The sequence below is a fragment of the Heptranchias perlo genome, chromosome 22, assembly GCF_035084215.1.
Source record: "Heptranchias perlo isolate sHepPer1 chromosome 22, sHepPer1.hap1, whole genome shotgun sequence".
Taxonomy (NCBI): Eukaryota; Metazoa; Chordata; class Chondrichthyes; order Hexanchiformes; family Hexanchidae; genus Heptranchias; species Heptranchias perlo.
The window spans coordinates 39,176,597-39,193,022 of NC_090346.1; the positions used below are offsets into that span (position 1 = coordinate 39,176,597).

The 16,426-nt window shown below is 39.4% G+C and overlaps 1 protein-coding gene across 1 annotated transcript in view; it reads right to left on the reverse strand.

Annotated features, from left to right (window-relative positions):
- clec16a (C-type lectin domain containing 16A) overlaps positions 1-16,426 on the reverse strand; it is a 261,544-nt gene that overhangs the window by 116,028 nt on the left and 129,090 nt on the right. Inside the window, exons 17-18 of the mRNA XM_068003337.1 lie at positions 4,430-4,480; positions 1,407-1,535 (exon numbers count right to left, since the gene is read on the reverse strand). Coding sequence (XP_067859438.1) covers positions 1,407-1,535; positions 4,430-4,480 — 180 coding nt within the window. The remainder of the gene's footprint in view (positions 1-1,406; positions 1,536-4,429; positions 4,481-16,426) is intronic.

The window sequence follows — 16,426 nt, forward strand, 5'->3', positions numbered from 1 at the left end:
AAGAAACAAAAGTGATCCTCAGTCATCTGAAGCAGCATTTTGATAAATATGCTGAGACAAGAAAGGCAATTAAATAGCACATGGCTCCTAATGTTTTTTCTCTTATGTACATATAGAAGATTCTCTAACTCTGATAATGACATTTGCTATTGGTACCAATAATGTTTGTTGTTACCAGTGTAACAAGTTAGAGATGCACTAATCCAATCGAGCGTTCAGATGTCACCAGTCACAAAATTCCATGATTGAATTTGTCTTACATTCACTGTGAGTTGTTTGTTATTCCTTATAAAACATAATTAAAGAATGGCTACATTGAACATAGTGGAAGTGACATGGATGAAAGGACAATATATAACTAACCACTGGCTTGTGGTGTCTGGGTACACTATAGCCTTATTGTAATGATTTTGATGGGCAACAAATGATCAAAGCAATGTGTTTGCTTTAATATAATTATGGCGTTGTGGTTGGAACTTGGTCATTGCTCTGACACAGCATTCTAAGTAGTCAGCCAAATACATTAGTCAACCTACAGCACAAGTACAATCCAAGCCGACTCTTCAGTGATACATATATGGCACTCTGTACAAATTTAACAGTTGATGGAAATGGGAAGGGCATAACAAACAAACACAAATACCCATTTTACATTGGCAAGGAGAGGGAAGCAATGAGTCTCAAGTCCTCTGGGGCCTGCATGGCTCTAATCCAGCGTAATCTAATGTAGAAAAGTCTATTTAGGCACAAAGTGGCTTTGAAAGATTTCCCGTGATCACACTTGGGTGCAGATTGAGTATTCTACTTGCTATCTGCGCTTGTGATAATGTGGCTGCGACATGCTCAATGTTTAGCTACAGCGTTACAAGTACAGTTGAAAAGTACAGTCTGCACATGATCAAAGCCTCAACGTTCACCCCATAGCGCTATAATTACCCATTGCTTCATTGCCCAATTCAATTTCTCTCAATAAGTGTGCAAGTTCAATCAGTAAAATTAAACAGAACAATGATAATTAGTGGGATTTAGGGGAATGAACTAAATCTTTCACCATCAAGTTAATAACTTCTAGGGCATAACCTGAGCTCATTTTGGCCAATTCTAATTAATCATTTAATTTTTGCATCTGTACACCATAATTGCAAATAATGCAAATAAAACAGTTGGCATTACATTTAAACAAGTATCTTTTTTAAACTAATTTAATATAAAACTTCCCTAACTAAAGCTTAGCTTCATTTTAAGAAATTTATGCAAACCCAAAAGGATGGTGAAACACTTAACATTTCATTTGATGATTGTATTTTTATTTTGAAGTGTTAAGCACTTGCAAATCGACATGAAATCAATCAATTCTGGGTCGTTTGGCTGATAAGTTTCAGTTCTGACTGTATTTTGGTGCTTACCCGCCTTGTTCTCTCCACATCCCCACAAGGCAACCTTTTTACAAAGTCTATACCAGTTAGAGGGGTGCCAGTAGGAGGTAGCAGAATAGATGCATCCATCATCAGGTACTCAACATTCAGGGGTTTACTCTGGGGAAGCAAAAACAAAAATGAATATACCTAATAATTTTTAAATGGGACTCATCATTCTCTTTATTAATAAAAAATAATTGAATTAAGTCTGCATTCTACTTCAGTTGTTCTGACTGACAGTGAAAGTTTGAATTATATGGGGTGGGGGAAAAACAATGCCACAGTGTGTTAGATCATGTACTTTTCAGCCATGTTGTTTGGAGCCAGATCAAACTTAAGGGATTAAAACTCCTCTTAAAAAGGGTTCAAACAAAACCTAGTTCCCAGTAAGTACAAGGCCACAGCAAAAAAAAACCTCTTGAATTTGGCACCAATTACTGAAGAATCGGTCATTTTTAAATGATTACTACTGTTCCCCCTGTAGTAAGCGCAGACTTTGGAGAGCCTAAGCAGAGAGACGGAACAAAAACCCCATGGAACCAATAAGGAAAATTTACAGAGAGCCAACCATGTTATAATATCTTTATTTTTCCTGTTTACACATCCTGGGTCAATTGTTTGCATTTCCCCTCCAACCTTCATCGCCCATTTCATTGCTCCCGAAGGCCATGGCAGCTCTCCGGTACTTTATCCTAGTGGTTATTTTTTGTTGACGTACTTCCAGCAGAGGTCACTTCATAGTAATCAGGAGCAGGAACCCTGGCTGATGTTTCTTCTTTTACTGTACTGGAGGCACTGAGATCTATTGTAATACCCTAAAGTCACCCTGAGAGAAGTTAACTCAGCACAGAGGAATCAAAATATATTTACAGTTTGTTTTCATGTTTCTGCTGGCACACACACTTGTATGTATACAAAACAAAAACACAAGAAAAATACAAGGGAGGGGAAAGAGAGAAAAGTTTACAGGAAAAGCCTGATTGTGATCTGGGAACATTGACACAAAACATTTATTTCTGAGCGAAGTGAAGATCTGGAAACTTGTGTCTGTCCATTATAGAACCCTTCCAACATTAACAAAATACATGGATAGTGAAAATTGCAAATGCTGGAAATCTGAAATAAAAACAGAAGGTACTGGAGGCATACAGCACCTGAAAAGAGAAAAGATAGGTTAACATTTTGAGTGCATACCTTCGACAGAATTAAAAACTTGGAAGATATTAGGGCTTTTATTAGGGCTGAAAAAAATGAGGGGAGGGGGCCAGAACCACAGGTAAGAGTCAAGACGCTCTTGTCACAAAGAGATAGTTACTGGGTTTAATAGCCAATAAATAGTTTTTTTTAGAAAGTTGGAAGGAGATGAAAAATTGCTGGATGATTGCTTGGAGATTACAATTTCACAGCTTAGTTGCCTCCCTTATTTTCTTCCCTGTTTATATCCTTTCCATCATAAAGACTTCAATCTCTAACACTGCCCACCTCTGCCCCTAACACCGCCCAATTGCTGCTGAAACCCTCATCCATATTTGTCACCTCCACACTCGACTACTCCAGTGCTCTCGTGGCTGGCCTCTCATCTTTCACCTTCTATAAACTTCAGCACATCCAAAACTCTGCTGCCCGTAACCAATCTTGCACCAAGTTCTATTCACCCACCAACTGTCCTTGCTGACCTTCACTGACTCCTGGTCTCCCCCACCAATGCCTCAAATTTAAAATTCTCATCTTCATGTTTAAATCCCTCCATGACTTAATCCCTCCCCCTCTCAGTCACCTCCTCCAGCAGTACACCTCCTCTCAAACTCTCCGTTCCTTTGACTCTGGCCTATTGCGCACTACCCTCCCTTTGCCCCACCACTGGCGGCCATACCTTCATCCATCTAAGCCTCACATTCTAGAATTCCCTCCCTAAAGCCCTCCAACTCCTTTAAGACCCTCTTTAAACACCATCTGTATGGCCAATGCTAATTTCTCCTTCTTTGGCTCAGCGTTCACTTTTTTCCTGACCCCTATGAAGCGCCTTTGGATGTTTTTCAACATTAAAAGGTGCCATATAAATGCAAGCTGTTGTCGTTTCTCCCATTCTCCTTCCAATTCATTTTCAATTTTTACTTTCTTTTTTGTGCCTTAGAGCTATTTTCACACCCTTTTTGTTCATGACCTGATTGAGATGATCTTTGTATATCATCCAGCAGTTTTTCACCTTTCAACGTTTTGAGGGGTAAAATTAAGTTCTGCGCAAAATATAATATGCAAGACTCCAGCAATAGTTTCTTCTTTGAATTTGATGCAATGCAGTTACATCAAAATTCTATATTGAGAAATATATTTTGCTCTGATAACATCCACAAATAAGCATTTGTGTAATGTAATCTTAGTTGATTAACATTTCAAGTTAAGTTTGGTGCAGTATATTTCATCTCAAAGGCAAGGAAGATCAGCTCAGATCTGTACAAATATAACAATACGCAGTTAAGGACTTTCTCAGAACTTAATACCAACCAACATAATCTGAAAGATGATTATAAATTTGTTAAATACACTAATGATGGGAAAGTATTGATAAATGTATTCCATACTAAGTATCATAGGTAATCTCAAATTCTTATTCATGATATACGTTATCAATAGTGACACCACTAATGTTCCAAATGACTAATTAATGTCTTTCTTGCATTATTGAAAGACAATGATTAGATTTTTCAAGTATCTATGTAGGCTGAAAAGGAGCTATTTGCAATATCTGTTCTTGTGTCTGTGGATATTTCTGGAGTGACAATCATGTAACAAATTTGACTTGTGGTCCTTAAGAAAATATTGCTCTATATTACAAATTAATTATTCTACACTTCTTCAGCGCACCGCTTGAATAAATTCTCTGATAAAATGCATAACTGATTTTCCATGCTCAAGAGTCAGAAGTAGATATAGCACATGTAGAATTTAGGCTAAAGAGATTCAACTACTTGAGTTGAGCTGGATATTGAACTTACTCAGATGTCACTTACCATCATTCCTCGATATTCATCTTCGAACATATCGAGAAAAATTTCTTCTCCCTAACAAAAAAGGAAATATAAAAAAAAGTTATGGTAAAGTTAGGAAAAGTGAGGTGTAGGTAAATACAGTTTTGACTTTAGACATTATTCATAATTCTAAACCATTTTGGTAGAAGAACTGCTTTTACATGCAAGTGTTTTAAATTCTAGATCAAGCACTTTGTCATGGTATAGCACAAGATGCCACCCCTAAATGATGCTCCAGGTAGCAAAATAACCAAAAACTTCTAGAAATAGCTCCAAAGCACATTGTGAAGTGAGCTCACGAGACAGTAACAGTGTAATGGGTAGATATGGTATGTATTGTGCCCATTTTAAGTGCGTAAAACAGGCGCAAAGAATACCAATTTAGCAGTGGAACGGCCTGCACCTAATCTGCAGAGGCATTGGTCCCACTGCTAAATTCATGAGGTCTATTTTTTTTTTGATGTCCCAGATGGATGCCTAAAATAAGCATTAGGCTCTTAACTATGTTAATTAGGGGCCTAATGCCCGTTAAAGGGCCGCTTTTCAAAATTAGTCAGAGATGAGCAGGGCAGGTGATGGGCCTGCCTCACTCAGGATTCTTTAGTGGCTCCCACAGCCGCCAACGAAAGCTAAGTTATAAAAATTTTAAAAAGCCTTTTTGGGGAGCCATGAGGAGCAGGATGTTCCCCTTAGTCCACTGGTGCCGTGATCTGTCCCTGTAGCCCGCTCCAACCCCTGGGACTTACCAGAGGGCCGACTTTCATGTCTGCTTCGCCAGCAAGCTGCATGGGGACATGCAGCAGGTGTCCACAGCTCACTGTCTAATTTAAATGAGGCCCAAGGCTCAATTTCGATTGGGTCTCAGGCCTACCTGATCATTCCCTGTGCCCAGTTCGCACTGGCAGGTTGGCACTTTGCAATTTCTACCCCATAATGTCTAGTTGAAAGGTAGCTATTTTATCAACTATCAGCCTGAGATAAATGCCTTCGCTTCAATCGTTTGCCTTTTTTTTTTAAAAAAAGGAAAAATAATAAAATCAACACGAACATAATCAGGATGTAAAAAGCAGAAATATGTTTAGAAGGGGCTGCTCTTCTCAGCAAGTTGCTAATTTTTTAACAATCTATTTTCCAGTAAGCAGTACTCATTTCCCCTCACAGATACACACTAAAAAGCTCCAGTACACAGTAGTTGGCTAAAATTTATTTCTCTGATCTTATTTCACTTTAAGAAATTGAAACTACGTCAGACTATTTCAGTAAAAGAAATTCTGAAAATCAAGAGGAAGCTTTTATTCTTCAAACTGACAGACACAAACTGCATTCAAAGTTCACAAATATTCCAAACTTCATTGACTTTCCATATCTTAGACCAGAAACAATCCTAATTTACCAGAAACTTCAACATCAGTTACAGTTCTGCTTAAATAAAACAAGGCATCAAGTTTACAAGAACTTCTAATATCACCTGGACTTTTTTTTAAATTTAAGCAGTGTTATTTGGAATGAAAATTCATGAAAATCACATGTTTAAGTCAAAGAATAGAATGAGTATCGAATATAAAAATAAATCAATCCAAATCAATCAAGGATGGTCAAACACACACCCTTTAGTAGGGTAGCTTGTGCACTTTTACTTCAAATAGCATACTTTGCAATTAAACACAGTAGTGACATCAATTGTTTGCACAACATTGATGCAGACATTCTACCTTTCGGTGGAAAAAAATAATTTGTTTAATGTACAGAGAGGATGATGGAAAATGCTAAATTAAACATTTTCTGCTGAAGCATGAAACTGTACCATTTATAAATCAGGGTGTTTTGCAAGGCAAGTCAGAGGTGGGATACACCCTCCCTAATTCCCTGGGCTCTTTCACTCCCACAGCAAATCCAGGAATCCTCTGCTATTTACCTCATCCACTGCTTCTGCACAGGAAAGAGAATGGATTGAAGGATATGGTGATCAGACGTATAAGTTGGGTGGAAATCCAAGAGAGGGGCTTGTTGGAGCTTTTCTTGTTCCTAAAATTGTCGCCTTATGTATGTACTGGCACTCAAATTTGAAATAAAAAACAAAGTGCAAAGAAAAGCATGTGCACGTATATACCAATATGTACGTGCATTTGATTTCATTTTGCACTTTCTTTTAGTTGCTGCTGGCATAGAAGCTATATTTCTTTGAGTGATTGTGATTCAACAGTGAAACAAGCAATGCTTCCTTACTCCACATGCCTCCACGTTGTCTCTGGGGAAAAGTCAAAGGCTGAGATAGATTCTGGCTGATTCAAAGTTTAGCTGGCAGGAATTGCAGAAAAATTGGTAACTCAAGGTACTTCGGTTCAGGTCTTGTAATTTCAACTGTTAATGCGCATCCTGAAACCATCAAGCTTAGCAACATCTCATAGCAATTTCACCAAGATTCCATCCTCAGCCTTTCCTTCTCCAAGCATATGTGAAATCAATAGAAACAAAGATGGTAACAACAAATTAAATATTTGGTCTAAAAAGACAGTTTACTGATGACGAGACTCTCTCTTTAAGAAGTGACTGACATATTTTTGGAAAGAAACTTTAGTAGTCCATTTTAGAAACAGACTTGTAAAGACAGTACAAGTTTCAGATTGTTTAAATAAACTAAACAGGCATTAAGGGAAATTAACAATTTACCTTAGAATCTCTCTTGCAAATTAGTATAATTTTGGAATAAATCTGTGGTGTAGTAGTTGTTTTTTCAAAAAAAATTTTGCTTTAATATGTTCCATTCACATCCCTGAAGCAATGAATGCTATTTGGAAGTTCCAGGAAATCAAAACCTACTAACTTCTGCTATGCTATGGAGATCTTGCCTTTCATCAACTGTTATCTCTGGTACATATTGTTTTCATTTTCATTTCTCTGGGTATTCTGCATTTCAATTATTTTACTGCTATTAACTGGTATCAGATGATACTTGTGCCAGAACTGTTATAACCAATTATTACACATTCTTGTCAGGTAGTAATACACCTCCCTGGAACAACAACTAAAGAGTATAAAATGCAGAGGTAAAAAGACTTCCATTTCTATAGCAATCTTTTATATCTCTCACAAATGTATCAAAATATCTCACATACAATTCATTTACAATGACTGTTGTTATGTGGGCAAAGAGAGCTGTGTGACAGAACAAAGTGCAGAAAAAAATTTTTTTGCCTGACTGGAATCAATTCTAACTGTCAACCTGAAACAGCACAACATAATCCTCTGAGTTCAGATAAACCCTTTCAGCTTTCAAAATACATGCTTCAAATGATTTCTACAGATTCTGAATGTTTGAAATTACTTTAAGACACAGAGCACCAATGAAAATGTAATTCTGAGAATTACATATATTCTGGCTAGATTTTTGATTTTGGTGCTGAAACGCTGCTAAAATCCTAAATTAAAACATGGAGAAATTTCCTGAAAAGATCAGTGGAACCAAGAAAGGCCAACAGTCACCAATAGTGCACCAACAGGCCTCAAAATTAGAGATGTTTGATGGAAGCTAAAGCATGGTTGCCTGAGTGTTCTTAGCTCAGAACAACTGGCAGCAGCTAGAAATAGGGACAGCATTAGAATGGGCAGTGAGCAAACTATGTACAGAGTGATTTCAAACCATAATTTGAATGGATGTATATTTAGCTTTCCGAAAAGGCGGCTTGCTGCTTCTAAGCACAAATCTTTTTACACTCATTAGAGTCTGAATAAAGAATGTTTTGAATAAAAAACAAAAGGATCCAAGTACTGTACATTTGAAAGAAAAAAAACTGCAACAGGAAGTGCTAGAAATACACAGCTGGTTGGTCAGTGTCTGTAAAGAGAAAAGATAGGTTTTGACATTTTGGGTGTGAGTAACCTTTCATCTGCTCAGGGTTGCACACCTGAAATGCGAATAACAAGACTTTTCTCTTTATAGATGCTGACTGACCAAATATTGCACATACTTATTTGGTAAATCATGGAGTAAGGCTCACACAATGTGGTATCAATTAAATTCCAGCAATTATGTCTAAAACACATCTATAAAAGCAAAGTAGTTAGCTGGAAATAGGGATAGCATTACAAAGGGCAGTGAGCAAACTATGTAGAGAGTGATTTCAAACCATAATTTGAATGGATGTATATTTAGCTGTCCAAAATTTTCAATAAAAATTAGGCAAAATACATGAATCAAGCAAAGGGAACTCAGAAGGGAAATAAAAGGGCAAAATGATAAGAAAAAAGTTGACCAGCAAATGCCATATATATTCAGAATACTACAATATTTTAAATAATTGGGTCCTTTTTGATGATGACATTTTTAAAAAGTTACAAGAATTTGTCTTTGGCATATACAACTGTGACGTTATTAAAATAACGTATTATAATCTGCTGCTTTTCATTTTATTCAGCATGTTCTTAAGAATCTGATGAGTGCAAAATGATCACTGGTGGCCCTCCTTGCATCACTTTAGATAAAGAGATAGATGGGGACTATTTTTTATTCATTCTTGGGATGTGGGTGTCGCTGGCAAGGCCAGCATTTATTGCCCATCCCTAATTGCCCTTGGGAAGGTGGTGGTGAACCGCCTTCTTGAACCGCTGCAGTCCGTGTGGTGACCGTTCGCCCACAGTGCTGTTAGGTAGGGAGTTCCAGGATTTTGACCCAGTGACGATAAAGGAACGGCGATATATTTCCAAGTCGGGATGGTGTGCAACTTGGAGGGGAACGTGCAGGTGATATTATTCCCATATGCCTGCTGCTCTTGTCTTTCTAGGTGGTAGAGGTCGTGGGTTTGGGAGGTGCTGTCGAAGAAGCCTTGGCGAGTTGTTGCAGCGCATCCTGCAGATGGTACACACTGCAGCCAAGGTGCACCGGTAGTGATGGGAGTGAATGTTTATGGTGGTAGATGGGATACCAATCAAGTGGGCTGCTTTGTCCTGGATGGTGTGGAGCTTCTTGAGTGTTGTTGGAACTGCACTCATCCAGGCAAGTGGAGAGTATTCCATCACACTCCTGACTTGTGCCTTGTAGATGGTGGAAAGGCTTTGGGGAGTCAGGAGGTGAGTCACTCGCCACAGAATACCCAGCCTCTGACCAGCTGTTGTAGCCACAGTATTTATGTGGCTGGTCCAGTTAAGTTTCTGGTTAATGGTGACCCCTAGGATGTTGATGGTGGAGGATTCGGCGATGGTAATGCCATTGAATGTCAAGGGAAGGTGGTTAGACTCTCTCTTGTTGGAGGTGGTCATTGTCTGGCACAAATGTTACTTGCCACTTATCAGCCCAAGCCTGGATGTTGTCCAGGTCTTGCTGCATTATCTGAGGGGTTGCGAATGGCACTGCACACTGTGCAATCATCAGCGAACATCCCCATTTCTGACCTTATGATGGAGGGAAGGTCATTGATGAAGCAGCTGAAGATGGTTGGGCCTAGGACACTGCCCTGAGGAACTCCTGCAGCAATGTCCTGGGGCTGAGATGATTGGCCTCCAACAATCACTACCATCTTCCTTTGTGCTGGGTATGATTCCAGCCACTGGAGAGTTTCCCCCCCCCCAATTCCCATGGACTTCAATTTTACTAGGGCTCCTTGGTGCCACACTTGGTCAAATGCTGCCTTGATGTCAAGGGCAGTCACTCTCACCTCACTGCCCTTTGCTCCTAGTCCTAAAGTGCCATGTGAACGATCGACCTTTCTGCTGCTCACTTCATTTGTCCAAGTCAACAAGGGCCCATAGGAAAATGTTTTTGCAAAAAATTCTACAGAAATTCTGGACTTGCCCTCACATTCAGCCATTGTGGATGGCAGTCTGGGAGGCCAAAAAGATTATAACTGGCCCCGCAATTCCAGAAAGTACAATGCTTTTTGAGCCTACTCACTGGAGAGCAAGAATCGCCTGAATGATAATGGCTAGCATAGCTCTTGCCGCTAACTGCAAGAATGTACATCGACCGACTACGGTGGAATGCAGCCCTTCCCACAACATGTGGCTGAAGCACCTATTGGCATAATCCAATCTGAATGAGTGGTGGTCAGCCTCTGTCTAGAACTTGAGAAATATCTAGTAGACTGGGCCCTACTCTTGCAAGTTCATGCTGCCCCACTGCCCCTCCTGCAAAAAAATCCAAATCCCAGAAGGAGAAAGCAGACCAACATCGATGATTTACTTACAGATGGGAAAGGACAATGACCCTGGCTATGAGGATAACAAATAGAAAGATCTCCTCACTCTACAATCTAACTGAATCCCAGGGGCCAAGTACACTTTGCTTCCACCTTTAAACCCATGTCAATCCCACTGCAAGTACAATCATGGCAAGATATCACAATGCATCAATATACTCCTCCTGCCAGCACTGAGTAATCACAATGTACAATGGCTTCAAATATATGTGAATATAAATTTTTGAAAATACAAATTGGGAAAAAAAAAACTAAATATCTGAACCAAGATCCTGGGCTACCAAGAGTCAAGAAAAATTAAGTTTTGTAATTTAATCCATGGCTTGTTCCAAAAGTTTAAAGAAAGGTCAGATGGTTGTCACTACAGTTGTGGATCTTAAAAAGCAACGTTGTCAAATTTGTCTTGCCCAAGGCTTGACACAACAGCTCGAGATTATGGCTCTAAATCTAAACTGCTATATTAGTTACAATTAAAACTTCTAGGTTGAATTTCTTAAAAATTAAACTGAAAGTGAAGGTTTAGTAACTAAGGGGTACATTATTTAGCAATTTGGGTTTTTACGTTTTGGTATTATATCGTGAACGTAACAGTGCAAGTGAAACACTCAATCCATGTAACTAATGCTATTAGCAGATCCATCACACGGTACAACTGTGAATTAAAACTGAGGACTATATTTTAAACTGTGTGCAACACACATATGCCTTCTATAGGCTCATTATCTGAAATGTTGTGGCATTGATAAGAAAGGAATCAAAATCTTCATTTTACAGTCACTGCCTTTTCAGCATTTATAGCAATAGACTTCTGGCAACGATTCATAGCCAGACAATATAACAGGGATTTTACCCTCGATTTACACTCGACACCTACTGATCTTAGACCAATGGCACTGTCTAACCAAAGTATAAGCATTTCCTGGTTTTTAAGAGACAGTAGAGTCAGTGATATAAATTTTCTTTTTTTGGACTCCCCTTTTACTTTGCAACTGTTGCAATATGTGGGATGATGCTAGAAGATTGAAAAATAACATGCAGATAAGTCAAAGGTTCGGTTTCAGTTGTTGCTCATAAAATATCAAAAATTCCTAAGACCAAAAGTTTTGACTTATCGGTGTTATTTTTAAAAAAGCATAACACATATTGGGATGAAATGGATCCAGATACTGTCCATACTTATTTTTTGAGCCCCACATGCCTGAACGTTATTACGTGAGACGATTGGACACCAAGTCCAGCACCAACCGCAGATCAAAATTACGTGAGTATATACTACCTTCCTGGGGGTATATACTTAGCACAAGAGGAGGATGTATGATACTTGTGAAGCAAGAAATGCTGGCAAAACACTTGAATGCAGATAATCGGCACAACCCAGCATGGGGAGGGGGCAACTAACAGGTATCTAAGTAAAAAAGGAGTACAAAATAAAATTCACATCACTAAACAATGGTCTTTTTAACATAAAAACAGAAACACTTATACCAATGGAACAGTAAAACTGTGGCATAAGATCATAACCGTAGTACAATCTGCAGCCAGCAAGATCCTTCTTACGTTGCCAGCAATGAATTGCGCTCTCACTGCCGGAACACGTGTGCTTACAAAACAGTTAATTTTTAATATTTTGAGAGGATGCCCATGAGCAATGCTAGAAGAGATCTCCTTGTAGTAACATTAATGCCAGTATAAATATGCCAGCATTTTCTTATAGTGGAATTAAGGACCGCGAGCAGATTTAAATCCTTGGGATATACCATATATTCTAATCCATCACAAATACAAGCTGCAACATTCATTATTACCACAATAAGGAACTACTGGTATATTTATTACTCCAGTTCATAAACAGAATCCTAGAACACAGAACTATTACTGTGTAAGTTGGTAACATTACACGTCAATGCTTTTGAACCAAGGTCAGAAATTCACAGCAGCCCATAACTATTAAAATGGTTGTAAACAATTTTACAACACCAAGTTATAGTCCAACGATTTTATTTGAAATCTACAAGCTTTCGGAGGCTTCCTTCTTCCTCAGGTAAATGTCAGGAACTCCTCGAAGCCTACGCATTTATAAATCACAGAACAATACATGGTGATTACAGACAGCCTTTGCAACTGCCCGTTGCCAAGGCAATCACCGTGTTCAGACAGAGAGGTGTTACCTACAGAACCCCCGAATATACATTCAACAAAAAAAACAAACCCCACAATCCAATCTGTATATATGATGTGGCAATCATCACTAATCATTGTTATGATCTTTGCAAAATGAAAATGTAAGCAATGCAAGATGTAGGATTGGCTCATGAAGATTAGCACAAATATTTGTGCATGTGGTGAAGCCTGTTGAAACTTGATGGTCAAGTATCCAACCCTTTGTCTTCATGGGTCGCGTACATGCTTCCCACGGAGCATGGGAACCACACAACATTTAAATGAATGTTCTCAAGTTGCTGATACTAACAGATCCTGCAGTTCTGATTAGGATTTATGCACCAATGAGGCAAAAGCTAAAATTAGCTATTTCCAAACCTCTGCAGCCCATAAAGTTCAAACAAGACAAACCAATAAGTAAGAAATATAAGCCCATGTAGACTCGAACGGCCTGGGCTTTGAGGCCTGCAGGTCGGAGACTCCTGACTTATAGCATATAGTCAGAGAAAGCAGGGAGAACGAATGGACTCATTTAAGATTTGGCTACTTAACACTTACATCCCAACTGTCCACATTTGATGTGTTTTATGGGCACTACCATGTGTCAGTGCTCGCAGATGAAAATCAGTGGCATTCTTGGCCGCTCTTTAAAGTATTAAAAATCAGAGCAGCAACAACAGGAGGTAGTAGTCCCAAAGTGGCACTACTATTGAGAAGAGTTGGGGGGGGGGGGGGGGGGGAGGAGGAGGAAATCACTGGTAGGTTTTGGGGAGAAGAGAGAAGCCTGAGCAGCATTTATGGAAGTTAGGAGGAGAAAGGGAAGCTGAGGGAGGCAGGGGGAGGAGAAGTGAGGAATGCCAGGTAGTTCTGGTGGGGTGTGGGATTGAGAAAAGAATAAGGCTTAAGGGTGGCACTGGTTGAGGGAGAGGGAAACCTGAGCGATGTTAGAGGAGAGGAACGTCTCTATGAATTGGAGAAGGTACTGAAAAGGAAAAGTGTTTAAAATTAATCAAAACGTAACATTTCTAATGTAAAAAATGTCCAGGGGGCATGCCCCAGACCCCCGTAGAAATTTACCACCAGTTTACACAGGGTCACTTGGAATGTGCACAATTCTAAATTTTCTGCCTATATATTCAATAAGAGGGGCTCAAATGCCTTAATTGCTGTTAGATTTTTAAACAAAATTACCTTTAATTGGGAGAAAATTTTTAAAAAATGTATAAAAGGAAAATAAATTCCCAAATGGCAAATTGGTAGTTTTCAATAAAATTGAGCAAATGTTGCTTCATTTTTAGATTTTAAAAATGCAATGTTTATTCTAAAGTTTTAAGATGCATCAAATAAAGGGTCACATTTTTTTTTGGAGATATGCCCCTAGATCCCCCTGGAAAATAAATCTTTTGCTTTCAACACTTCAAGCTTTAATGTACTTGTTCCTCCTCCATCCCCACATGAAGAAATATTGGCTATACCTACAGCTTAAATTGAAAGCCTGTGTTCCACTGCACTTTCAATGTAATTACTTCTTTTCACATGTCATAGGCTTATATAAAGAGCAGTTTTGGAGTGGTCAGCTTTTTTTTAAAAAAAGAAAAAGCTGTTGCTCAGCATTTGCTAGTCTTTTAGATTGGCATGTATGTAAACGTTAATTGACATACTTGCCAATCCATGCAATTTCCTCAAAATCTCACCACATTCTCTGTTTGTTTCCCAGTATGCACTTTTAAAAGTTTTTCAAATTAAAGCCCAGGTATACAAAGTGACCTCCTAATATAGAATCAATGGCGTAGCCCTATGAATCCCAGAAAACAACATTTGGAATTCTGGAAATTCATTCACTGGAAAAAATAATAGACAATGGTATTAATTTATTATGCCCTTCCATGTGTTCCGCGCAATGCTTTAGAAAATAGAAACATAGAAAAATAGGAGCAGGAGTAGGCCATTCAGCCCTTCGAGCCTGCTCTGCCATTCAATATGATCACGGCTGATCCTCTATCTCAATATCATATTCCCGCTCTCTCCCCAAATCCCTTGATGCCTTTTGTGTCTAGAAATCTATCTAGCTCCTTCTCAAATACATTCAGTGACTTGGCCTCCACAGCCTTCTGTGGTAGAGAATTCCACACGTTCACCACCCTCCGAGTGAAGAAATTTCTCCTCATCTCAATCCTAAATGTCCTACCCCGTATCCTGAGACTGTGACCCCCTCATTCTGGACCCCCCCCCACAGCCAGGGGAAACATCCTCGCTGCATCTAGTCTGTCTAGCCCTCTCAGAATTTTATATGTTTTAATGAGATCCCCTCTCATTCTTCTAAACTCGAGTGAATACAGGTCGAGTCGACCCGATCTCTCCTCATTCAACAGTCCTGCCATCCCAGGAATCAGTCTTGTGAACCTTTGCTGCACTCCCTCTAAAGGCAAGTATATCCTTTCTTAGGTAAGGAGACCAAAACTGCACACAATACTCCAGGTGTGGTCTCACCAAGGCCCTGTATAACTGCAGTAAGACATCCCTGTTCCTGAACTCAAATCCTCTTGCAATGAAGGCCAACATACCATTTGCCTTCCTAACTGCTTGTTGCACCTGCACGTTTGCTTTCAGTGACTGGTGTACAAGGACACCCAGGTTCCTTTGTACATTAACATTTCCCAATCTATCACCATTTAAATAACACTCTGCCTTTCTGTTTTTCCTTCCGAAGTGGATAACTTCACATTTATCCACATTATACTGCATCTGCCATGTATTTGCCCACTCACTCAACTTGTCTAAATCACCTTGAAGCATCTTTGCATCTGCCTCACAACTCACAATCCCACCTAGTTTTGTGTTGTTAACAAACTTAGAAATATTACATTTGGTTCCCTCATCCAAATCATTGATATATATTGTGAATAGCTGGGGCCCAAGCACCGATCTCTGCGGTACCCCACTAGTCACTGCCTGCCACCCTGAAAAAGACCCATTTATTCCTACTCTGTTTCCTGTCTGTTAACCAATTTTCAATCCATGCCAGTATATTACTCCAATCCCATGTGCTTTAATTTTGCATACTAACCTCTTATGTGGGACTTTATCAAAGGCCTTCTGAAAATCCAAATAAACCACATCCACTGGTTCTCCCTTATCTATTCTACCAGTTACTTCCTCATAAAACTCCAGTAGGTTTGTCAAACATGATTTCCCTTTCATAAATCCATGTTGACTTTGTCTAAACCCGTTGATATTTTCTAAGTGTCCTGTTATCACATCCTTTGTAATAGACTTTTGCCCCCGACCGTTACTCCTTCCCCCATTTATTACATTCCCCTCCCCACTCCATACTGTAAATTCACGAATCCCATGTTCCTAGCCAGGATCCATGCTCAAAGGGAGTGCGGGTCGAAGGTAGGGGTAGAACACTAGCGCAGATTGAGCAACCCATACACCACTCAAGAATGTGCACCTCTGGCAGTGTGGGACAGGTGAATTACCCTCACGTATTTGATGTCACTTATGCACTCCTTGTACCTCCAGCTAATATATCTTCAACTTTGAGATTCCACCTGGTCCCTGATGTATCTTCCATTCTAAACACTCTTTCCTTCCCAGTGTGGGGCCGAGTGTCCCTGCTGATCAT